The sequence below is a fragment of the Castor canadensis genome, chromosome 5, assembly GCF_047511655.1.
Source record: "Castor canadensis chromosome 5, mCasCan1.hap1v2, whole genome shotgun sequence".
NCBI lineage: Eukaryota > Metazoa > Chordata > Mammalia > Rodentia > Castoridae > Castor > Castor canadensis.
In genome coordinates, this window is record NC_133390.1 from 42,787,306 (window position 1) to 42,815,245 (window position 27,940).

General features: G+C 34.6%; 1 protein-coding gene across 2 annotated transcripts in view; it reads left to right on the forward strand.

Annotated features, from left to right (window-relative positions):
- Positions 1-21,413, forward strand: part of Nsun3 (NOP2/Sun RNA methyltransferase 3) — a 53,462-nt gene extending 32,049 nt beyond the window's left edge. For both annotated transcript variants that reach the window (XM_020183696.2, XM_020183695.2), the window contains exon 6: positions 19,697-21,413. In XM_020183696.2, the coding sequence (XP_020039285.2) occupies positions 19,697-19,976 (280 nt within the window). In that variant the 3' untranslated portion in view covers positions 19,977-21,413. The remainder of the gene's footprint in view (positions 1-19,696) is intronic.
- The last annotated feature ends 6,527 nt before the right edge of the window (positions 21,414-27,940 follow it).

Here is a 27,940-nt window from a genome sequence, read left to right on the forward strand (position 1 = left end):
TTGACTCTAGGACTGAGATTGATAGTCCTTGATTTTTACCTTCATTAAAAAATAGATGTGTGTCACTTTCTTGGCTAGACATTTGCTCCACTTTACCTCTCTCTTAGATAAGAGTGCAAGTTCCTTGGAGCAAGGATTGTTTTATTTTCATTATGTAATTTGGTACCTGACATACAGAAGAAGCTCAGTAAATAACTGTTTAAAAATAATAAATTACAAAGACAGAATATTTAGAATTTGCAACTATAATTAAATTTATATCAAAGTTAATCTGACAAAAATAATGATGTAATCATTATTGTGCTGCAAGGTAATTAGACATAAATGTAAAGCAATTCACATCATTTATTTTTATTGCTATTTTCTTTGTATAGCCAAAACATGCTTTCGGTTTTTAAGTTAAAAATCTGCCCCTCATTTAATAAATTTTTCCTTAAGATCTCATCATCATGAAAGCTATTAATAGATGACTAAAGCTCTTCCTTACCTCCTCTACTCTCCCATCTTCTCACTCCCCAAAGGAATGGCTCTAGTACCACATCACTTTAGTAGCAAATTGACAGGGCACAAAACTTACATCTCAGTCATAATTGGTGCAGGTTTTCACATAATCACTTTAGGGAAAGGCCATGATATCAGTCATCATCTATTCTTTTCCTTGAGAAGCTGCTCTACATTCCTTGCCTCTGCTGCTTAGTCTGTATGGGAGGTTTCAGATCCACTTAAGACAACTGAAACTGGGCTATGAAGTAATGATGATACAGCAGAGGGAAAGGGACACAAAATCTTATGAGCATGGAAAATGATATGATTCCCCCACATCTTTAAGTCTTAGGGCTAAAAAGATAAAACATGGTAATACCAGACACTGTCTCTTTCTTATCTGCCCTTGACTTCAAAAATGAAAAAAAAAAAGGACTAATAAGTTTTTTTCATCAGAGATAGCGCTATTATATCACTATATCATTTACAAAAAAGGTTTCTCTTGTCTTCCAAATCTTCCTTATGCACTTATTCTTTTAACAAATGACAGTCCGTTCTCTCCATATTAAAAGGATTTAAATCCAAATATGCAAGAGAATAAATTGATATGTATGAATAGGTTTTAGTCAAACTGTAAAGGACTGATGGCATATCCTTACTTATATTAACAAAGAGCAATTATAAAGTAAGCAAGCATTGCCTGGCCTGATACCATAGACAGGATGGCATTAAGAAGGGAGAAATGCAGTGGCAAGTGTAGCTAAGCTGTAAACAAGTGAGCACAGCTTAGTAGCACTCTCAGTAATCCCAGCACTTGGGAGACTGAGGCGGGAAGAGCTCAGTTGCAGGCCAGCCTGGCTATACAGCTACGTGCAGTATCAAAAAACAAACAAAAAAAAAGAGGCAAATAAATACAACATTTTGATTAAACTATTTTTATCAAAAACTAGACACAACTGAATTTTGACAGGTGAGCTCAGAGGTACTTTATGCTCTCTGTGTCTGCATATAAATTATAATGACAGAAATTATTTATCATATTAAATACTTAGTCTTCATAATATTTAAATTTTTAGCTTTTGAACAATCTACAAACAAATGTTGACCTTGAGCATTTTTATGAATGTAACATAAATTAAAATTGATAATTTATTTAGTAGAGGTTTTTATGTTAATTTTTATCTTTCTATTTTTTGAGACGGTGTCTGGCTGTGCAGCACAAACTGGTCTGAAAGTAGCAATCCTTCTGTCTTGGGTTCCCAAATACTGGGAATACCAACGTGCACCAGCACACATGACTTATGTTAATTTTATTTTAAGAGCTGTTAGTAGATAAGTGATTTTGTTTTGTTTCTTTTTGGTTTTTGCTTTTTTCTTTGAGGTACTAGGGATTGAACCCAGGGCCTGCAAATGCTAGGCAAGTGCTGTACCACTAAGCTACATCCTCAGCTGTAATACTACTTTTTTAAAATTTTAATGCATTTGTGCATATATTAAAATTATACAGTCATGAAAATAGTAATTTAACCATTTTATCCAGTATGAAAAACTAAAAGCACGAAAAGCACAGTGATGACAGGAGAAAGATCTCCAAAGCATATGATTTCATTGTATACTTAATGAGGCCTCTTTAATTTTTCCATACAGAAGTGGAAAAATTAGAATCTCTATTGAATTTTTAAAGCAAAGTTATATAAAATTATCTCACACAAATGTTCCCACCAAGTATTTTCAGAATATAAGACTGAAGAGCAAGGATTAATGAAAAAATTGTACCTAAACCAGTTTTATTCAGAGTATACCATTTAAAAGTACACCTTATCAACACTTCTCAAAATAATTTCTGAGCCAGTCTTTTGTAGTGCATAATATGTATATACATACTGCATAATCAAGTTCTTTTTTCTTTATTTGCATATAAATATATTAAGAAAAATGGAGTGGAAAAATATACTGAAAACTATGTACATGTGGTTTTTTAGAAAGTGGTTGTGAAATTTGTGCAACAGAAGTTTACATGATTTTCAGATGGGGAAAGTTCTAACAGAAAAGTGTGATTTATAACAAAAATATAGGTATCTTATTGCAGTAATGTATCATGTCATCCATTTCCTAGAAGAAAATCAATCACATATAAAATACTGACCCCTTCTGGTTTTCTTTTCTCACTACTTGACAAGTAAAATCCAATTTGTAAACTCATTGGAAAAGGAAGTTTAGATTATTGGGTAATGATTTAAAAATTTGTATAAATCATCCAAATAACAATCCTTGAAAAGTGATACTCTGACAGTAAGAATTGTGTTTTAAAAGAAATATTTTAAAAAATCACTGCCATCTATTCTCTGATGCTCTGGAGCTGGATGAGGGATACCGAGTGACTGTGGTATGTGGGCCTTTTTCATTTATCAGCCTGGTGACCAAAAAAGTTGATATACTGATGTTGGGAAAGTACTTTTTGGATATATGGTTCTATCAGAATGGAAGACTTCTACCACTATTCAGCTATGTAATATACTTTCTTTTTAAAGTTCATATTGCTACTTCTAATATTAATACTAATTTTCTTCCTTCTCTTTTCCTTGGTTGTTTCTCCTACTATCTTCTTTTTTTCATTCTTTCTTTACGTGAGGGATAACAATCAGAGGTTTTGAGGTTAAACATCTGAAATTTATTTGGGCAGAGTATACGTTTCTTTCTTGCTTTCTTTTTTTCTTTTTGTTTTTTTGGTGCTGGGGATCGAAACCCAGGGCCTCACACATACTAAGCACATACTTTACCACTAAGCATTATACCTAGGCCCTACACATTTCTTTGTAGCAAGAGCTGATTAATCAAAATATTCCATATTAAGTGAAATTTTAAAAGGTTTGGAAGACATCTAAAGCCATAGTTTATAGCTATTGTATTTTCAATTACAAATGAAAACCTGTTGTATTGTATACATTTTCATTCATAAAACATTCTCAAGTGTGTAGACCGGTAATATGAAATACAATGTTGAACATAAGGTTTTATCAAAATTTATTAGTTTATTCAACATTTATTATCTACTTTGTATGGGAACTTTGCTACTGTATTGGTTACTTTTGCATACCTGTGACTGACACCTGAGAAAAACAACTTAAAGGGAAGATTTGTTTTGGCTCATGGTTTCAGGGTTGTCAGTCAATCATGGAGGGGAGGGCATGGTAGAGCAGGGTAGTTCACATTATGGTTGACAGGATGCAGAAAAAAAGGCAGTCTTTCTCTTTTCCCTTTTATTACATCCCTGCCTACATCTCTTTTCCCCTTTATTACATCCCTTTTCCCCTTTATTACATCTCTTTTCCCCTTTATTACATCCCTGCCTGGAATGTGAACCACATTCCAGGTCATCCTTCCCCTCTTAGTTAATCCTCTCTGGGAACACGCTTACAGACACTCCCAGAGGTGTTTCACCAATCTCTTAGGTGCTTTTATATCCAGTCAACAATTAAAACCAACCATCATAACTGCAGATATTAAAATACATAGTTAATGATCCATGTTCTTATGTTCCTCAGTGCAAATATCATAAAATGTGGCAAACAGTTTACTAGAGGGAATAGTTAAGTGCCAGAAGGAAAGAAAAGTAACCTCTAACCTTGCTTGGGTTAAGAGTAGAATACAGGGGTGAAAAGATGTATTTTATAAAATAAACAACAAATAAATATTTAAACTAAAGGTATTTTTCTAATAATTTTTCATAGTGGTATATAATTTGCTCTTTTCCCACTTTCTGCTGGAAACAAATGCTTTTTGACCCAAAGGATTTGACTTAAGACTGAAAAAGCAAGATTTATCTGCCCTATCCATCAGGAGTCTCTGTGATTCTTCTTACATTAGAAAGGTATTCCTGGCATTGGACCGCATGCATTCTACCACTCACTACAGGTATTTGAACTTGCCATGCTATTGACCTAAGTGAAGTCACTTAAATACTTTCCTAAACCTTACAGGCTTTTAATTATCTTATAATCTGGCCACTGCAGGAGTCAAATGACTTCTTTCTTTAGGAGGAAATAGTATTATTTTTCTCTGAAGAATTATTTACGTCAGTGGTTTTCAAATGCTGCTCTGTAAAGACACAGTGATTCTGTATAATCGTTTGAGGAAAAATCTTGAGGGAGTAGGTAAGATACAGCCCCTTAATCTACCATACCAAGTCCAGCCAGAGGCATACTATCTTTATCTGGTTTAAAGTATGAAAGTTTATTTAAAGACAGTTTCTTGTTACAAAAAATTGGAAAAGAAAAACCTTTTAAAATCATTTAAATTATTGATTTATTCTCATCAGCGTGTTTGTCATGGGCCCAAATCAGGTAAATTCTGGTGGTTTTCTTAAAGGTTTTTACTTCCTTTCTTGTGTATAAGTGATAGATCAAAGACTCTACCTTGAAGTTAGGCACGCCTAATGTGGTCTGTTGCCACTCTTTGCTAATTTAAGCCACACAAAGCTGGATTCATTAGGCTTGATTTTAGCGGAGAATTTTTAATCCTCACCCCTTCTCCATATCCATATTATCAAGGTAATTAACTGTTGTGAAGACGTACTAAATTTGAGATCTTCAAATGGAAACTGATAAAAATATGTTAAAAGTTGTCATTTTATAATCTGTTTCAGGAGAATATAATGTCATTCTGTGTTCAACCAGTACTATATAAAAAATACCCCTTCTTCAAAGTAAAAACTTACTGCCAATAGAGAGAAGATAATTCTCAGAATGATTTTTGTTTCTTAGTCTGACAAAAGACTAGCTGCTGGGTACAGTATCTCTGAAAATAGCAAGCTTGGTCATGTTTCTTTATTTTAAATTTATAGAACTTCTTTGATAATAAACAGTTTGCTATCTAGAATTTGATTACTTTCTGTGAGCACAGTGAAGGGTACCCTCAAGGCTAGTAAAATAATACTTTTAAAACTGATGATAACACTGGGTAGCTATCAACCTAGAAATATCTGCATTTTAGATGCTTATAGTAGCTGAAACTTAATTTCAAATCTGCATTTATTTGATAGATTGCTCATGAGCTCCAACTTTTCACCTTAATGTTTCTTTGGTCATAGTACATAATCATCACAGGTATTTTTTATTTGCTTTCTTGCCCAGACTTCCGTTTTCTAGCAGCAATAGTAAACTGATAGAAACAGGGAAATGATGAGAAGCAGGCTGTGGAAAAGAAGTGGGGACTACTGAAAAGCAGGAAAACTGGAGAGGAATGCTGGAAGCCAGAAGTGGAAAGTAAATGAAAGAAACTCATCCAAGTGCTTTGGGGAAGTAAAAGAAGTGAAATGTAGAGAAATTAGACATTTAGAATTGAGAGGCGGCAGACAAAGAACAAGTCAGAGGCAGATTTAGAGAACTCATCAAAGTTAGTTAAGGTATACTATCACAATTTGCTAAATTATATTATAGTGGTTAAAATATGTCTGTTGTTACATCAAAATTAGGCTTAATACCTTCTTTTTAAAGATGTTTATCTTTAAAAGACTAGATTTATTTTCTTCCTTTTAAATCAGACTGCCCCCCCAAGCACATATTAGCATTCTCTGTAAGGTATCCTTTTTGTTAATAAAAATAAAGTGTCAGATATCGTTGGCATTTTTAAATGTCTTAATGGTGTTTTAGTACCACATATTTCATTTTTGAAATAGTGACTATGATTTTTATTAGGTTAACTTTATTTACTGAAAGTTACCAACTCTGCCACTTATCAGAACTGAGATCACAAATGCTTTAGTAGAAGATAGCCCTCATTAATGGATTGTTTTACTTTCTTTAAGTTTATTATTTGTATCCCAAGTTGGCAAGAAGACAAACCTTTCTCATTTTTATAAATGGTTAGCAAAAGCTTTACTTTAAGCAGGTGTGGTGGCACATGCCTCTAATCCCAGTACTTGGTAGACTATGGTAGGAGGATCTTAGTTCAAGGCCAGCTTGGACTACATAGTAACAAACAAGCAGTAAGCCTTAATTTTCCCTAGTAAAACCTCTAGTCTCTATGATTGTCATCTGTTCTATAACATAAAAGTTGGAGGTTGCTTGAGCTCCTGTTTTCTCAGAGTCTTTATATGTTCATTGCAGTTAAATACATTCCTTTGATTTACACTGAAAACTTCTTTTCGGGTCCTACCTCCTAATTAAGGTAACATTCATTTATCTGTGTAATAAAAGTAATTTCAGAACATATTTTCTGTTTGTGTTATTTTTAAAAATTCAAAGTGAATATACTATATCTCTTATTTTAAAGGAGCTGAAAATTTATTGCTTGAGAAAAACAGAGTAGGGAAAAATTCCATGAGGAATCAGCAGATGTTCCAGGGACTGTGTGAGCCATGCATGCTATGGTCTTAAAGGATGAGTAAAATCTTACCTAGTCAAAAAGATCCACCGTGACTTTTTTGTGAAAATAATTTAGGTAAGCATTAGAACTTGCTAAGCATCTAGAAAGAAGAGGGAAAGAATGGACTTTTAATTTCTTGGCTTGCTAGTTAATTACACAACACAAGAGTATCTGTCTGACTTCACAGAAGCAGAGGTATTGCTGTATATCAGAGTTTGGTCAGAGACGAATCCTTGTGGGTGATGTAAGGGATTTAATATTTGGACTTAGATCTTATTCAGTCATGGGAGCTGGTTATATAGTCTATGAAACTGTGCCATACTTCTGGTGCTGGACTTGAATCAGCTCATGAGGTGGGGGAGAAGCGACAGGGACACAGGAAACACATCTTTGTATCACCAGAACCTGCCTATGTCTCTGACCACCTGTAAGCTTCTCACTCTGATGACATAAGTGATTTGCAGAGGAGCCACTGGATTCCTCCGTGGAACTAGATGCCCAGGAATCTTACCAAAAATTTGGAGATGCCAAAGGAAGATCCTGTGATTGATTCCTAGAGGAGATGTGGGCACTGCTGCTCCCCTCCACCTACATGTCAAGCCAGTGGATGTGTAATGCATTATTTTTATTGTCTTTTATTTTTGTTTTACTGCAGTGCTGGGGATCGAATCCAGGACCTCATGCATGCTGGGCAAGCAGTCTACCACTGAGCCATATTCCTAATCCAGCATAGTGTTTTTGAAGTTTGTTCATATTTCCCTTATTAGAAGTTTGCCCTGTTTTATTGGGTGAAGTATGAAAACAGCACCTTTGTCCATTGTCTGAACAAAAACATTTACTTGACAGTGATTAAGTAAGACTCAAGGCACATGATCTATGCTTAGAGCTGCCTCTTCAGAGATCATGCTGTCACTGCTTCACTCAGGATCTTCAGCCCAAGACACAAACCACGAAATTCTATGTTGGCTTAGATTGTAATCCATAGGCATTGAGCCCTCCTAGTAGAGCTGTCCTGCATATCTACTTCCGAATTCCTCAGATTTTTCCCAAGCTTTCTCTCATTAACATATACTAACATTTTAAGGTTTCCTTCTAGCTATCCCAGAGTTACGAAAACTTTTTTCGTGTTTGGTCTGTTTTCTGATATATCATAAACATTTTCCTGTGGCATAGTAAAGATCATTGCCTATATTAGTTTGGGTCCTCCAAAGAAACAGATAGTAAAAGAGAGAGACAGAGAGGAAGGAAAGAAAGATGTAAGGTAGGAAAAGAGGGAAGGAGGTAGAGTGAGGTTTGAGGAACTGACTCCATGCAACTATGGAGATTGTTAAGTACAAAATTTTCAGGGTGGACTAGCAAGCCAGAGACCTAGGGAAGAACCCATATTGCCATTCAAGTACAAAGGCCAGCCATCTGTTGGAGAATTTCTTCCTCTTTGAGTGAGGTCAATCATTTTTTCCATTCAGTCCTTCAACTGATTGGATGAGGCCCACCCACATTTTGGAGGGCAGTTTGCTTTACTCATTCTATCAATTTGAGTGTTAATCTCACCAAAAAGCACCTTCACAGACACACCCAGAATAATATTTACCAAATGCCTGGGCACCATGGTCCAAAAAAGTTGAATATAAAATTAGCCAGCCATCACACTGCCTTTTTAACAATAGAGGGCAAGGTTGCCCTCTTATTACTGGTTTACTAAACAGTTCTACATTTTAGTTTCTGCCTTGGCAACTCCACATGTGGTACCAAGCTCACTATTAAGATATTTTTCTTCTAATATAACAGAGAAAAAGAGACTCAAAATAATAGTGTCATAATAAATAACAGTACCAGGATCATACTCATCTGCATTACAGTCCACCTCACCGTCCAGGGTGGCTGTTCCAGTTCTTGGTGCTTAGTGTACATTGCATCTAGCAAGAAGGAGTACAAATGCACAGCTCACACAGCTTCCACCCAATCTCAGGATCACACTATGACTGCCTTTTTTGTATGGCAGTTTAGAAAATTGGTCTTAGCTGTGCTCAATTAAAAATCCCATTACTACAGAAGAAACTGAGAGAAAATATTGAAGAATAATTACAAATATCTTTTACAAATTGAAAAAGAAAGCCCATTATAAGGAAAGCAATTTGAAAATTTTTATAACAATGAAGAAGTAGATGACAAAGTTCTTAACCACATGAATGGGAGGGGAATAGAGATATACTATCAGATTTGCAAGATATTTTCAATGGGGGATCAATAGAATTGGGAAGGAGAAGATGTGGGTACAATCCTGGTTTGGATACCTCCTGATTGAGTGACCCTGTACAAGTTATGTAACTCTCTTGCTTTAGTTTTTTTCCTGCAAAAATGAAAATAATAATTTATGTCCAAGAAATTAATTAAAGATTTGAATGAGGTAACATACACAAACAACTTCCTTTAAGACAAAACATAAACCAAGGGGAAAGTTGTAGGGATGAGTGATGATTTAACAGACAGAAAGACATGGATAGTTTGAAAAGGAGGCTAAAAGGGGACTTCAAAGAAGTAGAAGATAAACAAAGAAAGAGCAGTTGTAGGAAACCATGGTGAAAGTTTCATGAAGTTGAAGGTGAAGCCAGAATCAAATAGTATTGTAAGATGAAGGCTTAGGAACTGGATATGTATTTATTTTCTCAACAATTTTCTGGGGAAGATGAGTATTTTTATCTGCCTTTTGTAGTTATAGAAACAAAATATGGTTGAATAAATTACCAAATTACTTAAATTTGTAATAAATGTAATTATTAGCAATAATTACCAAATTATTCCAGATTATCTGGAATTTTAATGAAGCACTAACTACTCTTGAGTTTGTTTAAAATTCTGTAACACTATCATTTAAATATCAGTCTGTGATGAAGGAGCACAGATTATGTTTCAGCATAAGGTGTCTGCTTTCATTTACAGCGTCGTAAATGCTGAGTGTTTTTATGTTCTGCAAAAGGTCAGGTAGCCACGATTCCAGGTCATTGCTTCAGACCTATTAATTCCTAGTTTCCTAAGTGCCTAAAGGTATATAGTTATTCTTTACCTTCAATGAGTATTTAGGATAATTGGAATGATAAAATGCGTGTATTGGCTTCCTAGGTCTTACTGTCCCAGATTCCATAATTATTTTAGCAGTTGTAATGTTTGCTTCAGTATAAATAGCAGTATAAAGCTTGCAGGTCTTTTCCCAGTATTAGATGAGGTGGCAGTCTTTGTGCTACATTAATTAGCTGTGTAACTGCACAGAAAGTCAGAATTTGTGACCCCCAGTTTGATGAATGGAGTCATGCTATTTATGTTGTACACTCACCTCATAGATTTCATTAAGACTATGTGAAGTCTATTTAAGTGTCAAATAAACATAAGATATATTATTAATTAGGCTGATCACATGTCTTTCACTCACTTAACATAGGGATCAGCGTCTTTTGATTCCTGGGCCAAATCTATGTTCCCTTTTATTCAAGAGCATTCTATTCTGTCATAATAAAAGATAAGAACTTCCTCATGGAAGAACATGTGCTGTACATCCATTGTCCTCAGGAGGGAGGTATTGCTGCTTTTTGGTTTTGGATTTAGTTTAGCTGTCATTTGGGCAGTGAGATAAAAGGACTGCAGTAGTTTTCATACATTTTTCTTATTATTAATTATCACACTTTTTCTTTTCAACATCGGTTGCAAGTAGCCATATAAAATTGTCTTGTATAGAATCTGAAATATTAATTATTAAGTGGTTAAAATGAACCAATTATAGGATTGACCTCCTGTGCCTAATTAGATTAATTACTAACCTTACTTGGTTTTTAAAAATGTGTAATGCTATAGTTTCTAAGATGTGAGGAAAAACCTGCTACAGCGTTCTGGCATTAAAGCAGTCTTCAAGTCTGCCTCAGTCAGTCTCTTCCCTTTGCCTATATTTACATCCAGTAGTACTGTTGCCTTGACACTATAGACAACAGAAAGACATGAATAAAGATAATGAATAAATTTTCAAGAGCATAGACGTCTATTATTCCCTTATTTCTGTACCAGAAATTGTAGTTGAGACAAGGACCTTAACTTCAGAAATGTAACAAGGATGACATAAAAAATAAATTGTTTATCTCCTAATGAAAGGAGGAAAATCAGGTTTTTTCTTTAGTCAAAAGATGGCACTGTTGCTGTGCTGATAATTTTTTTCCAACAATTTGGGCTCAGTCCTTTTTAAGTGCAGAAAACAGTTAAATTTAGTGATCTAATTAACACTGACCTTCCCAACAGAATGCTAAATTTTCTAATCAAGCACTAGAAGCATAGATCAGAAAGGGGGAATTTATATTTGTAAATGTGTTAGGTGGGTTTAATAGATACATTCTCTGAGACTCAGAGATTTGTCATAGGAAAAATGGGACACCTTGTATTACACAAATTTTGGTTAAGTTGTGCATTACCCTTCTTTTGGAACTTCAATAGCTATTAAGGTTCCAAGATGTTTTAGGGGTTTTTGTTTTGTTTTAGCTTTTCAAGGTCATTAATTTGTCACTAAAATAATTTTTCCTTTGAGGTATTAAGTTCAGGTAACCATTTTTCTTTTATTTTCCTTGTTTGCCATAGATCACTTGTTAATAGTTGGAAGCCTATGTAGACTAGTCTGGAAATGTTAAGGTGGTTTTTCTTCTTGTGCTGAGAAAGCAATGCCCTTGTTTCTAAGCCAGAATCTTAAGTGGCTGTTGAAAATTGATTCTCTGCTTTTCTTTAAGTAGATCTTTCAAAGATGGAAAATTTCAGTGAACAGCAAAGCATTTAATTTAGAAAAAGATACCATGAATACCTTGAAAATTGACTGTATTAATGATATACAAATTGTTTTTTTTTTAATATATATATAAGCATACAAATCAAAGCACTTTACTGAACTCAGGAGGAAAGATTCCCTGGGTATATTTAAAAACCACAAAGCAATCTAGTTTTTCTTCTTACATTAGAATGAGGAGACACTGGGGAACTTTAGCTATAGAATGCTATTTATATATTTGCTAACCTGGTGTTCCCCTCCCATCCTCCCATATGGTAGGCAGTGCTCTAACACTGAGCTACACCCCCAACCCCTTATGATGCTTTTTTAAATTACCTTTTAAATGATTTACTTGTAGAAAGTAATCATTGGATGACTACATGTAGTTTTACATGGAAGTATATTACTGAAGATATTTTATATAACTTTTCAGTGTAGCTCATTCAAATCTAAAACAGAAGCTGAAAATCTTACTCAACACCTTTGAGGCCAGATGTGTTTCAGAATTCAGATTTTTGAAGGGTTTTAAAAAGGCCATATAGTAGACAGTCACTATAAGATATAAACACTTTCCCCCAGTAGGGTCTATAGAGCAACACTCTGTAATCAGCAAAACGTACTAACAGTTAGTTATACCACGTGGGATAAGTCTTGACCATAAATAGCCATATATGAGTTTAGGAGAGAGTGTTTGGCCAAAACTTAAAAAAAAAATGTAGGTTTCAGAACTTTTTGGATTTCATAGACAAATACAAGAGTAGACCTGAAGTACCATTCAAGAATACTTTGTGAATTACCAAAATCCTATTAAGGATTTTGTGTTTCATTATAAAATTTACTATTACTTTCTATGGGATTGTTTTCTTTGTAAGAGTATGTTTTGCTTTGTTTTTAGCTGCTGCATTAACTAGATGATTCAGACACAAAATGCATTTCACCCCATTTCATAGTACACTGACCAAAAATTTGGTCTGTCATAAAGCAACAAGATATCTGGAATGGAATATATTCTGGCTAAATGCCCTCTCGTTCTCTGTCAGTAGTACTTGGGGTAAAAACTGTATTTTGTACTATACTATTAATCAAGATCAGTTGTGTTTACTACAGCAGTGTTAAGAGGTAGAGTCTTACTTCATATATAAGGAGGGTTTAAGACTGATAGGCACGCATGTGGGAGGCTGCTGAGGGAATATATTTGTTCCGGGAAGCAACAAAGGGATTATATTGTGTGGCAATTCTGCTTCCTTTAGAAGTACTTCCCCACATTTTGCATGATAGTTGGATATTATGTATTGAATAATATATGTAACCCAAGATAATATTTAGTGGTTTTCATTTGGATTTTGGGATTAGAAGCTAGTAATTGGAGTTTTGAGTATTAGGTTAGCACTTTTGCTTCTATCATAGTGAGTCATACCATCTTTTTCTGACTTCAGCTTTTTAGTAGAAAGCTCATGTAGTACAAAACTATTATTATTGTGAGTAGAAACCTACACTACTCTGCTGCTATTCAATGGTGAATAATATACTTTTAATACAACCTAATTTGTAATAATTCTGTGCAATGTGGCTAGAGGTTATGGCACAGATGAATAATACCACATTTCTCAAGATCTTGTTAAACTGTGAAATGTAGTGTCATTGAGAAGCCAAGGAGCCTCTGCTCATTTGGAGAAGGTTCCCAATGTGGACATTGCTTAGTTGTTTGGTTTTCTTTCCTCTTATGTGAAAACCAAAGAGAAAAAAATAAGAACAAATCTCAGAACTTCACACAAGGCGAGACCTTTGACCTTTACCAGACCCCAAATCCAGCATCTTTGTTTTCCTTCTCTAATCTTGCTTTGTCTTTTTAAGTAGCCAATACCACTGCTTTGCCAGAATTTATTATTCAAATCTAATTCCTAAGTGACTTTTCTCTCCCAGAATTTTAAGTTTCTTAGTAGGTTTATTAAGTTTTACTAAAGAGTATCTTCTGTTGAGATTGAATCATTTCTCCCCCAAAACAACTAACTAGATATCCCACTGTCTAAATTCTTAAAATATCCCTTCATTATTTGGATATAAACTGTAGTAGTAGTGTTTGTTTCTTGTGAACCATTTATAAATATTGGTGAATTAATATGGAAGCAGATGACTTATTCTAGATACTTTTTTAGTGGACAGAGTCCTGCTTATTTAGATTCATGTATTTTAGGAGTATGTTAATTTTCATTTAATGTATTCTAAAACACATATTTTAATTTTTATTGGAAACCAAGACCTTTGAACTATTGCTGAGTGTTCAACCATAACTAAAATTCAGTGCCCATTGCTGTTTACGTATACATGTGAAGAAACTATTACATATATTGATAAATTCTAACTATTGGTAGTTTTATACTTCTTACAAAATTAGTGGTGGACCTCAACATGGACTGATTCAATGTTAATGGCATAAGGTAATTCTCAGTATAGAAAAATCTTAGCTATGAACCCTGGGAATGAAGTTTCTCAAATTACCCAAGTTTCTTGATCTTTGAATATAGACTCAATACATGTTACTTTCAAAATCCACAATCACTAAAAACAAAAGAATAAAAATGTACTCAAATGACAAATAGCTATTGTAAATAGCAATAATCTTTTGACAGGAATTCCTAAACTTTTGTTTTTGGGTTTTGAGATTAACCCAATTTGTAACAACAACAACAAAAAAAGCCTTTGTATTACTGCCTGCACACAATTTCCTTGTTTAGAACTTAATGTGGGCACTTACACAAACCTAATTTTAGAAAGATAAATTATAAATGCTGGAATAAAAACAAAAGCTAAAGAATTGGCCAACAATGGCAACATTATAGAAATTAATTTAAATTTGTATCAAGCCAAGAACATATTGTTTATAAATGATGAGGCTTCTATGTACTTTTATGCAATGTTAATGAGGAAAAAAAATCATACCTATTTGATTTAAGTACTGGCTTTGCTATTGTGGAATTAAGATGAAAATAGTTCTTTTAATGAGCGTTTAGAGATAGCTGGATTCAAATCCTGCATGTATGCCACACATAGTTTTTTTTCTTAAAATTCTTATACCTATTGTTATAGTCAGTTGGAAATGATCCAAAATGAGTCTAGTTGTAAAAAAAAAAATTTAGCAAAATCTGCATATGCCTTAATATGTCATTGTAAAACACACACTAAAAAGTAGCCCTCATTGGGTGTGTATGGATTGTTTCCTATTGCATCTGTAATAAATTACCACATATCAGTGGCTTAGAATATTGCTTATTTATTACTTTTATACTTTTAAAGAGGGTCTTATGAGAATAAAATCAAGTGCTCACAGAGCTGAATTCCTCCTGGATGTTGTAGTCCTTTTTTTTTTTTTTTTTTTTTTTTTTTTTTGTAACCTTTGCTAGCCCCCAACAGCAAAAGTCCATGTACCGTGGCTCTTTTTCTTTGGCTAGCTGTTCTGTCACTCCAGTCTTCAGTTCCATCATCACATCCCCTTTCTAACTCTTCTGCTTCCCTCTCATTGATGAGGACCTTTGTGTCACATTGGGTCAGATAATCCAGGATAATCTCATGTTGAGAGAAATAGGTTTTTGCTATGTAATATGACATATTTATAGGTACTGGAGATTGATCTGTGACTTGCTTAGAGGTTCTGGGGATTAAGATGCGGACATTGTTATTCTTCTTATCATAATGTTATTAAAATTTTATACCTGGTATCTATTTTTTATCCTGTGAAGCATATTTAGAAGATAGTGAGGAGAAGATACACATAAAAATATTTTAGAGAATATCGTAAACACTGATGGGTAAGTAGACCCTCAGAGACAGAGACTCCCACAATATCTTTTTAATCAATAAATGAATACACAGGATACCTGGAAATTCTGGACACCATTTTAGTTACTTGGAATCTCATAGAACAAGGTTTCTAGAGAGGTTGCCCTTACAATCAAAGTTATAAAAAAAAAATTAACTGACTTGTGTAGGAAAAGTTTTGATATTTATCCTATTGTCAAACCATCCCTTTGATATATTTTATCATAGAAATAAAAATATTTTTACATGGGTAAAAAGTAAAATATTTAAATGGGCTTCTAGTTAAAGAAAACTTTCCCTTGCTACTCCGGTCTCTCTTCTCCTATCTTACTCCTTAGAGGCAACTACTTCTAATTATTTCTGTTCTTGATTTGTTCTCCAAGTTACCCCTAGATCTGTAAATAACATGTTTATCCTTTTTCAACTTTAGACATTGACTGAGGACCCATTGCTAGGATTTGTCTTACTTATCAGCCCTGTATCTTGTATTCTGCTATTCCATTTGTCCCTCAGTCAGCACTGAAACTTTGTACACATAGACCTACATTTCTTATTCTACTAGTGGTGGAAAAATTCCTCTAAAACACACTTTAACCTTTGTTCTCTTTTCTTAAGATAATTTGGGGTAATATCTCCTGACTTCTTTGTTTGTAAAAAAGAATATTTATATGCTTACCTTGTGTGTTAGTTATTTTTGTGTAGCTGTAACCAAATCCTAAAAAAATAACTTAAAGGGAGGAATTACTTCTTTTGGCTCACAAGTTTGGAGGGTTCAGTCCATTCTTTCCTGGTTTCATGCACTTGAGCAGAACATCATGGAAATGAGTGCATGTAGAGGAGGAGACTGTTCACTTTGTGACTGACAGGAAGCAGAGAGAGTAGGGGCTGGGGACCATAACCTTCAGCAGCACAGCCCAGTGATCTGCTTCCTCCAGCTAGGCTCCACCTCCTAAAGTTTCCACCAACTCCCACAATAGTCCCCCAGCTCAGGACCAAACATTCAACACAAGCCTGTGGGAATATTTCATATTCAAACCACAAGATACTGCCTCCTATATCTCTCTCTCCATTAGTTCTCAATACTTTACAGTGCTTTTATTTTTGTGTTGTCAATGTTGACAATATTCTTTCTGAGATTTTTAATCTATCCTGAAACATTACTGGTATTAGTCTATGGAGTGACTCTGAACATTGAAAGCCAATCAAGAGTATATTTTATTTAATTCTATAAATATTATTCACTATTAAGTGGAGTGGTGTTAGAATTAAATTTCCTTCTCAGGGCTGGGCATGGTGCTCATGGCTATAATCGCAGCTACTTGGGAGGTGGAGGTAAGAGTATTGTAGGTGAAGGACAGCTGAGGCAAAAAAAGAAAAAGCAAGGTCCTATTTCAAAGAACAAGGTGGGCATGGTGGTTTCCAATCCCAGCAATGCATAAGACAGAGGTGGGAGGATCATATTTCAAGCCTGGCTCTAGGCAAAATCATGCCCTTTCAAAAAAGTAACTAAAGCAAAAAGACCTGGGGGCACAGCTTATGTAGTAGGACACTTGCCTAGTGCCTTGCAGGTGGGAGGTCTTCAATACCACCAAAAGAGGTAAATAAATAAAAATAAATTTTCTTCTTGTTGGTTCAGTGGGATCACCACTGAAAGAATTTTCCTATAATAAAATCAGATGGGAAAATCAATCTCTCTCCCAACTGCATATAACAAATATAAGTTTTTTGCAGTTTTCAGTCACTTCATCTATTTTCTTCCATCCCTCTTCCTTCTTTCTGAAGACCTCCCTCTCCTTCCAGCCTGAGTGCTTGCCCTCTAGGCGTCCTGTACAGCTCTTCTTCTGAGACTTCACTTTCTTCACCATTCTTCTGTGTTGCTTCATTCTTTTCTGGATCACATTTCTCTGTCTCCTTAACTTACTGCTTCATTTTCCTATGGGTAAAATTTCTGATATTTGCAGATATCTGCAGGTTTCTTTATTCCTCTTATTTATTTGATGGGTTGGCTACAAATGGGATCCACTTTAAATTGTTTCTTCTCAGGATTTCCAGCCTGGCTCCTGGACCCTTAAATGACCTGTATAATGGTGAACCATTTTTCCTTCTGCATTCATTTAATGTCTTCTCCTTTTCTTAAAGTTTTAGTATTTAATAATGCTGTATCTAAGTGTGAGTGTTTCTCATTCGTTATAATGCTGGAACTTTTGCAGTATTCACAGGACCTACACCCCTTTTGACTCTGATCTCATCTCATATTACCACTCCCTGGCTCACTTGACTGCCCTCTTCTTTATTTAACCATGCCTCATGGTCTTTTCACTGACTACTCTTGGGAGTAGAATGTGTTTTTCTCAGATGTCTGCTTGGCTCACTTCCATACCTCCTCAGGTCTTTTTTGCAAATGTCAGTTTCTGAAATGACATCCCATGTTAACAATCTCATTTAAAATTGCAGTCCCCTGCATCCGAGCACTCTGGATATTTTTATCCTGCTTTAATTTCCTTCATAGTGCTTATAACTAATTTCCATTCAAAATAAAAATATATGCAATGCATGTGTGTATGTGTGTGTATGTTACTTCTGTGTATATGTGTGCATGTACTTGGTATTAGTTTGTTACAGCCATCATAATACCACTACAGAGTGGGCACTTTAAACAATGGTTTATTTTCTCACAGTTTCTGCAGGCTTCATGTTTTAGATAATAAGGCAGGATTAGTTTATTCCAAGGCCTCTTTCCATGGCTTATAGGTAGCTTCTTTTCCCTTTGTCTTTCTCCATTCTTTTTTCTGTAACTCTGAGTTCACATTTCCTTTACACATTAGAATAATAGCCATATTTGATTAATGCCCCGCCATGTTGACTTGATTTTAACTTAATTATCTCTTTACAGACTTTATCTCCAAATATGGTCACATTCAGGATAATGAGTATTTGGACTTTAGCATATGAATTTAGTGGGGAAAGGCACAATTCTTCCCCAATATACTTATTTTTTGTATTCTGCTTCACTGATAGAATCACTAGAATGTAATCTCCATAAAGGTTAAGTGTTCTGTTGTTGTTTATGTTGTTCTGTTTTGTTCTTCACTCCAACTGCTTGCACAATGCCTAGCACATAATTGATGTTCAGTAAGTAACAATAGGCTGCATCTCCATGAGTTCCTTGATCGGAATAGTCATATCCTTTCTCATCTCTGGAAAAGTATCTCATTATTTCATTATTTCAGTTCCCCCACCCCCAGATTCTCTATATGCTCTTTCTAGTTTTGTTCATTGAACCTTGGACCCACTTGATTGATTCTTATTTTTGGTTCATCTGTTGTGATTCTACCTTTCTTGAGAGATTCTTTGAACCTTAACTTCCAGTCACTTCTATAGAACAGTATTTTGGCAATCATATATTAAATTCTAAGAGTTCTCTTCTTGGTCTTTTCTGATGGAATTCTGATTTTTTTTATGGGTGCTCTGTCTTTTATGATCTTTCTGCATTTATTAGATCATATTTCTCTTTTGTTCCCTGAATTTTTTCTGTTTTTGTCACATTTTTGTTATAGTTTGTGTTCTTTCTCTTACTTATTACTTAAGAATTTCTCATCCTTAATTACCTGTAAATCACTGGTTATATATTTTTATTTTATAGTGAGACAATAAATACTAGAGTTTATCTCATGGGTGGGAACATTTTCTTGATAACATCACTTTGTGATGAGCTGGCTGTTACTCTGGAGACCCCCTTCAAGGCTGAGCACAGGGATCCTTGGTTTGGAGGACAATACCCGCAGTAGCTACCTTAGGTCCCTGTAAATAACTTACTTCTTTTTTATAGATTAAATACTTACAATTTTTAATCTAGTTGGTTGCCCAACTTGGAATATATGGAAAATAGAATCAGGGATTTCTTATGTATGCTTTCAATTAATATCTTTGTTTTCACTTTTATTGCCATTGATTCAAGGATAAACCCATTGTGCCCTCTTCTTCCTATCCTTAAAAGAACAAAATCACCAATCAGGCAAGCACACTCTGACTTTTCCATCTAGATTAAGCTGATTACCGTTTTCCTAGTCATTAGGGATGTTAGGAAGAACTAGGTGTAAGACTAAAAACTATCCAAAGTTACTGCAATTTTAGTCAGATTAGGTTGGTTCCAACTATACAATCTTTTTTGGCCTTAGACCCCCTCATTTCCTTTTAATATACCAACTAACTAATCTCTTTTTTTATTCCACACAGGTCTGCAATTAAAGCCTTACGTCCTGGAGGGCTACTTGTGTACTCTACATGCACACTTTCCAAGGCAGAAAATCAAGATGTGATTAGTGAAATTTTAAATTCCTACAGTAACATTGTGCCTGTGGACATTAGGGGAATAGCGAGAACTTGCTCCCAAGACTTCACATTTGCTCCAACTGACCAGGAATGTGAGCTCTTAGTCATTCCCAATAAGGGCAAAGCCTGGGGCCCAATGTATGTAGCCAAACTGAAAAAATCTTGGAGTACGGGAAAATGGTAACATGAAATTTAAAGCCATGTTGGTGTATTACTATATTTGTTTTAACTTTAGCATCACAGACGCAGGCTTGAAAATTTTTCAGGTGTATTTCTTTTCCTAGAAATTTATCTGTAGCAATGATTTAAGTTAGTGCAGATGGAGTTTGTTTTGTATAATAAATCTACTGTCTTTTACTTAGCATGTTATAGTTAAGTTAATGAGAATACATGGTTTTATGAATAAAATGTTTAGGACTACATTCTATCTATGATGTCGGTGCTTGGAACCTTTAAAAATGCACATTTGTCAGCACTTTACCATTTTCCTCCTTATCTAACATACACATTCTTTTCTGTAAGAACTCTTTGGTATTCTGAGACTAACTTCTAAAGCAGCACAATTTCTAGTTCTAGCAAAATAGGTTTCTTATTTGCAAAGTTGTTTTCCGTTAAGGACTGTCATCTGTTTACTGCAAAGGTCAGTGACTCTATTGACACCAGCTTTATTTCCTCCATTTCTTTTGTATTCACAAATACAAATTGAAAGGGTAAATTACACCGAAAGGCCTTTAGAACAGCAGATTCACATGCACATGTTTGACTTTCAACACTCAGCTTGTGGAATAATGTAGTCTATCCAGCAGGCTATAAAGCAAGTACTTGAAATAAAACCAGAATGATTAATAACTGCAATAACTGAACTATACTTGGAGAGTTTTGTTACATAATTGCAGTCATAATGAGTACTACAGAATCTGATTATCTTACAGTTGCAATCTGGAGGAGCTTTTTATTTCACTCAGTTATAAAATGTTATAGGAGTGTGATGTCACATATTAATACACAAGAAGGAGTTGCCTAATGAGAGTGGATTTTACAATTACCAAAACCCAATACCATTTACTAAGTAGCTCCCTCTGTTTACATATATTCTGGAATTTTGTGTGTTCCTTGTATGTACTTAGAGTTTTGGTTTCAGTTTTGTATCCTGCATTTTCTCCAGAATTACTTCACTGGAGTCCAGATATATCTTAACTCTTAAGAAAAATTATAATGCTGGGGTTGGTGATGCAGACTCTAATCAGCTTGTGAGTTCTCAGCTACATAGTGAGTTCAAGGCCAGCCTGGGTTACATAGCAAGACCCTCTTTCAAAACAAGTAAAAGAAAAGAAACAGAGATCAAAAGTTGTCAGTTTGAAAATTAGCTTTTTCTTTTTCTTTTTATTCCTTTTTGCACTACTGGGGTTTGAACTCAGGGTCTCATGCCTGGTAGGCAGGTGTTGTACCACTTGAGTCATGCCTGCAGCCTGAAAATTAGCTTTTTTAAAAACAAAGACACAAACTTTGTGATCGTAGAAATACAAAATTCTGCTGAAGCCGAATACTTTTATATTGTTAACTGTATTCTATGCATTTTAACAAAAGACTATTTGCTAATTACTTTTTTTTTTTTTTTTTGGTAAGACTATCTAACCCAGATTCAGATTTGGAGAGTCCAGGAAAAATATGTTTTATACTTTTGTTCTATTAACAACTTTTAAGAAAATATCTAACTAATGTATTTAAAATAAAGCTAGCTCTTTGGACCCAATGAAGTATATTTGGTTAATAAAGAAGATACATGCTTTGTTTACAAGTGTGTGCATAATGATTTGTTTTTTCTGGTTGAAATCCTGTCTTCAGTTACTGTAGGTTTTACATGAGCGTTTCTTTTGTGTAGGTTAATCAGAAAGTAAATTTTCATAGTATACTTGGGAATGTCATTATGTTACCAATATAATTCCATGAAGTTTCATTTAAATACTTGGTGTAACATTGAATTAGACTTTGCCTTGATTACTTAAAAACATATGTGTTTGTTACATATGTACATGTATGACTTTATTATTAACAGTGATTATGATGAAGCAGCAAATATTTATTGAGCATTAAATGGTTGATTAGATTCTTTTGTGTTGTGTTTTTTGATCCTTAAAACTCTAGTAGTGAATTTTGTAACCCCTTTTGTGAATGAGAAAACAAAAGTTCAGTGCTATTTGCTGTTTGCCAAGGCTATACTGCTAAGAGTGGAACCAAGGTTAAAACTGGCTTTATTGCCCAGTCCTTCCTCCCTCATTATGCTGTCTCACAGAGTATCGATTATAGGAACTCTCAAGATTATCAACTGGCTTTACCCCCTTCTCTGTTGTTCAGTTTTCTATTTTTATGTAATTCTCAGAGCATGAAAGGATTTATTGATACTTGGGTTTAAAAAAAAAAAAAGCCCTTTGAAATATTTCAGGGCATGTTCTAAAGAGGTACATCTTGTGATTATAATACTCAAAAAACTCCCATGGTTGTATTTTGTGCCTTCCTTTTCTTTCCAGATGCTGAACCAAAGAATTGAAATTTGGAGCAGTTTTGCTCAATTGAAAAGCAAGGATTAATTGATATTACTTTCTGTAACATTGAGTTACTTTCAAAATAGCTTTTTAAAAATCTAAGTTACATATTACCAACACATTAACTTCCTCTGCCATCAGCACACTGGATGGACAGCCACTAGTTTCAGAAATGGACTATGAATAAATGTAATGCATTTAAATGGTTTATTCTGAATTTTTAAAGCACAGGATATTATCTAAGGGTTGGAATCAAGGGGGCCTACAGTTCTTTATCTTATGACATATATCCATATAGCTTTATACTTAGAGTTACATATTACTGCCTTAGCAGTATTGAGAATAACATCCTTTTGTACAGTGTGAGTAGGTATAAAATAATAGCTACCTGAATACCTGCTGTACAAATAAATTATCACAAATCTAGCAGATGTGTACTCATGAAGGCTTTGTGCCCAGGAGAGGTGCGTCAGATAATCTGCATAAACTAATTCAACTCATCTGGAATACAGAGAGAAAATTGAAACCAGTAACAACAATCTTATTGATGCCAAGAAGTCCTTTGATGCAATTGAATGGAACTGCTGGTATTATGTGTTAGGTAAATTTGGCTTTAGGGACAAATCAAGAAGATAGCACAATTTATTTTCAACCCATTTGTATGGTACAAATCAATGGTTTATAATCTCCCTTTCCATGCCTTATTGCTGTATTGGGGTGGGAAAGAAGGACGAGGCCCATTACTGGTATTACTCTTTAGGCTGACATTGGAGCTCTATCACCCAGATCCCAAGGGCATCTGAGCAATATTCAGATGGAAGTTTAGAAGTTAACTAATGTGTCCTGATAATCTACTGCTTGTGCTGAAAGCTCTAACAGCATCTGCCCTGAAAACACTAAAAGTAATGTCAGAATTAGGAATGGCTTCAGGCTGCAAAGTCAGTGCGAGAGAATCAGAAATACTATCCTGACAGAGTATTTAGTTTCGATTAATATTACTGTGTGACATTCAAAATAAAATTTAAACTTAAAAAGAATTGGTTTGGGATACTCATTAGGTAGTGATTAAGCAATAAACTAAACAAAACATTTAAAATTTGACCTATAATTCAGTGCTAAGATTTTTTTAAAACTAAGTTTCACTAATTTTTAATTCTAACAAGGATTAAAGCTTGGTAGATCATATACTTCTTTAAAATTTAATTTGCTAACTCAAATATTAACTTAGTAACTTTTTACAAATGAAGAAACTTCCTCCATCATGTAAGACCACATAGTCATGCAGAAACCTTGTGACAGCATACGCTACTTTAGGAAAAAGACTATTTGCCTCATTGGAAACTATTTAATGGAATATATCATGACTCAAACTTGCTATGACTTGTCAAAAGGAATTTTCCACTGTGTATTGCTATAGAAGAGCATATTATGTATGAATAACTTACCACCTAGCAGTATCAACAGAAACTAAAAGTGTATAGTCTACTGAGAAATAAAAAAATAAGACCATAGTACTCAGCTTCATTCTAGTTTTTCTAAACAAGGGAGGGTCTGGGAGTGGTGGTTCACACGTAATCCCAGCTACTCAGGAAGCAGAGATCAGGAGGATCATAGTTCCAAGCCAGCCCAGACAAAAAGTTAGTGTGACCTCATCTTAATCAACAACCAGGGTGTGATGTTTCACATTTATGGTTCCAGCCAAGCAGAAGGCATAGGTGGGAGGATTGCTGTTGAAGGCCAGTCTGGGCAAAAACATGAAACCCTATCTGAAATATAGCTAAAACACAAAGGGTATGGGGCATGGCTCTAGTGGTATAACGTGCCAGGCCCTGAGTTCAAACGTGAGTAGCAAAAAGAAAAAAAAAAATGGGAATAAAACCACAGAGAAAAACATAATGGACAAAATCCAAAGGGATTAACAATGATTAAAAAAAAGAAAGATGGAATTTGTATTCAATTATGATTATTGTTATACGGAGAATATCTTCAGTTGCTGTCCAAACATGCTAGTAACACCTTTCCAAAAGGTACATGGGTGAGGGGCAGAGGAATGAGAGAACTGGAGGACTTGGACAGACTCGAGTTGAGGCTGGTAGTGAAGGACTGCTGTGGGTTCAAAGCACAAAACTGCCAATCCTCAAAACAAGGGAAGTGTAAAGTGACAAGTAGCTATGATGCAAATTGTCCTGTGTGGTATCCTTAGCCATGAAAAGCCAGTATAACTAGCTGTATCACATTGCCTGTGATCTTTTGGATCAATCATTAAAAAAACTTGATTAAAAGTCCTAGACTATAGCAAATGTGTCTATTAGACAAATAGACATACACAAATCTAACTACCTATGTTCTTCTGTAAGTAAAACTACCCATTTCCCTAGGAGATAGGGCCTGGTGGGAGGTTTTAGGTCATTGGGGCCATGTCTTTGAAAGTGACTGAGGACCCTGTCTTTTCCTCATTTACACTTCTCCGCCATGAGGTAAATGGTTTTATTCATCCAGAATCCTAAAAGTAATGGGCACACCCAAACATGAGTAGAAACTGAGCCAAAACAACAACAAAAAAACCCACCTTTTCTCTTTAAGTTAATTATCTCAGGTGCTTGTTAAAGTAACAGGACTTGACTACTACACCTGCTTGAAATTCTCCAGTGACTCCCCATTACATCTACAGGATGAAATATAAGCCCTGACCATTCCATACTAAGCCCTCTTGCTTTGAGATGTAAAGATCTCTTTCTCCTCTTCCCCACTTTATGTGCGCACGGGCACACACACACACACACACACACACACTCCTGTTACATCATTCTTTTACTTTCTCATCAAAATCTGAATAATCCTACTGAAGAAACCTAATTGTCCAATCATTTACAGTGCTCCAGCTCACTGGTGGGATGATGCCCTTTAAGTAGTTTGTCACATTTCCCCCTCAATAATTAACTAGAATTCTACTAGGGAACTTGATGTTATTTTTGCAAGGTGATCTAGATATTTTAAAATATAGCAGTTGTTGTTCTATGTCAATAATATAGGTATGTTTTAGATTGTAATACTTAGTTTTTCCATAGTGAGTTAAAAGAATAGTCAGACCACTTTTAGAATATTTTGTATTGGTCTAAGAGATGTAAATTAAATAGAAAACCCAATATATTATGGGCATGCTTCGACATGCATACGGAGTGGAAAAATTTCAAAATGAAATAGGTTCAATAATAAGATTGGAATGCCAATGGATAAATCCATAATTGTCTTTTGGAGGATACTTCAAACCTACAAGGAATATCCAAGGGCAGAAAAGTAGATGAGAATGTCTTAAAATAGAAAAAGAAATTGTACTTCAGCCCATCAAGGACAGTCAGAAAACAGATTATTAAAGTAGCACTTGTGGAAACTACAGGAAAATTTTTTTTCTTTTAAATGTATCAGTTATAGGAGTTTCTTTTTTTTTTTTTCTTTAAATTAGTGTGATCTGGGACTACTTCTGCTTTTAACTTGATTGGGGACATAGGTCTCAAGCCTTCTAAACTTTGGTTGCCTAAACTTTAAAATTTAGACTGTTTCTCAGAAAAGTAAAGATATTTTAGCCATTAGTATTCCAAGCATTTTTCTAGGTATTTATATGCTTGATAATTTCTGTAATCTCTTCTTTTTGTAAATGTTCTCTGACCTATACCTAAGGTTGAAGCAAAGGACTAATGTGTACAAAAGTCAAGGGAGAAAAGAGAAAGGCAACAGTGGGAGATCAAGGTAAGTCTCTGAGAAACTCATGAATAAAAGAATCTTTATAAGATTTGGCTAGGCAATGAGAATGACGGGAGAAACCAATGGAAAAGCCTAGGTAGAGCGTACACTGGCAACACTAGTTTATTTTCCTGGCAAGAACGTTTATTTTGCTAACCTGGTATTCTGTCAAGCCAGCATTCCACATAGCTTGGTGGTTTTGCTGTTTCTCTGTAGCACCAGATTAATCTTTTGTTCACAAGCATGTTTCTGCACTCTTATGTATCTCAGACTTTGGTAATATCTGTACCTCTTTTAAAAAACAAAAACATTCTTTAACCTACAGTACTTTATTATAATATTTTATGTTAAAAAAATGAACAAACTGAACTGTGTATAAAATTCTGTATACATTTTATTTTATACAACTCTAAAATCCATAAAACTTCATACATTTTTTTAATATTTAAAAAATAAAATAGAAATAAATATCATTAATTTACCATGTCAGATGATGCTTTGCTTTTGAAACTGGCCATGTGAAGGTTGAGTTGTATTCTTAAATATTAAGGTGGGTCTTTGGAGAGTGTGTCTCTACTATCCCTTATCATGTCCTTTCTCAGTTCTTCCACTACCTCTCTGTGTTTGAACTTCAGAAAAATCTTTGTTTTCTTGGTGTCCAATCATGCCATTTTTTTCTTCAACTTTTCGCAAATACATGATTTATATATTAAGAACAGCCTTGGTGCTTCTAAGTTATTTCACGAATATTAAACAAGTATGGCTAGGTTTTAACTCATTAACATAAATGCTTTTGTAAGCACTGGGAATCTGTACTGGCCATTCAGATGATTCAAATCATACCTATGTTATATTTTTAAAATTTTAAGTAACTTTAAAATAACCTAAAATTACTTAAATTCTCATTGGCAGCTCAGGTATTTCAGGAGGAAGAGAAACACCAGGAAGTCATAATCTGAGTAAAAGCATAGAAGATCTTTGCTACACAGCCCTTCCCTGAAAATATTTCTTTCTAGGCCAGGGACATTTTTTTCCTAGCTATGGAAAGAGTAGTTGTAATTTATTATCCAACAGGACATTTTTGAGAATAGAAGGGCAAGCTATTAATAATTACATCCAGACAACTATAGCTTGGATTGTGCAGACCTCATGGTCACCCTAAATGTGGTGTATGGAGCAGAGGAAGAGGGCACTCATGCATGTGAATAGATCAAACAGAGCTCAGCACTTCATGAGAAATGCTTTTGTCCCTTCTGTACAGTCCTGCAGTCCATCTCTGCAGAAAGGGGACATTCCTCAGCACAAATAAATACCTTTCTAATAACAAGAGAACTTCCTTTCCACTTATCTTCCTGAAATCTAAAGTGTGAGGGTCTCTTTGTAATCAACAACTCAAGATTCACTTCAAGCACTTTCTCATGACTTCAACCTGATATTATTCTTAATGGAGTTTTTGACAAGATCCCAGCTGAGATAATTGACAGTAAAGGATAGTTTATAATAAGACAGTGGATTTCAAACTTAAACAAAATATGAATCACATTTATAAGATGACACACATATAAACCCATAGACATACAAAAAGTTTTATTATGAAATACTTGTCTTTAAACTTGTGTTCCACACACCCACATACACATATACATAAACATATATATGTATGTATAATTTTTTCAGACTAGCTTTTATCCACTCAATTGATTTCATGACCCACTAATGGCTTATGATCTGCAATTTGAAAACCGTAACTAAAGCCATTCCTTTGCGTCTAGTTAAATAAAAGGTCACATGAATGTATTATTAATTCATTTCATACCTTTACAAAACTTCAATTTATCATGTTGTTCTTGGTTTAAGAATCAAT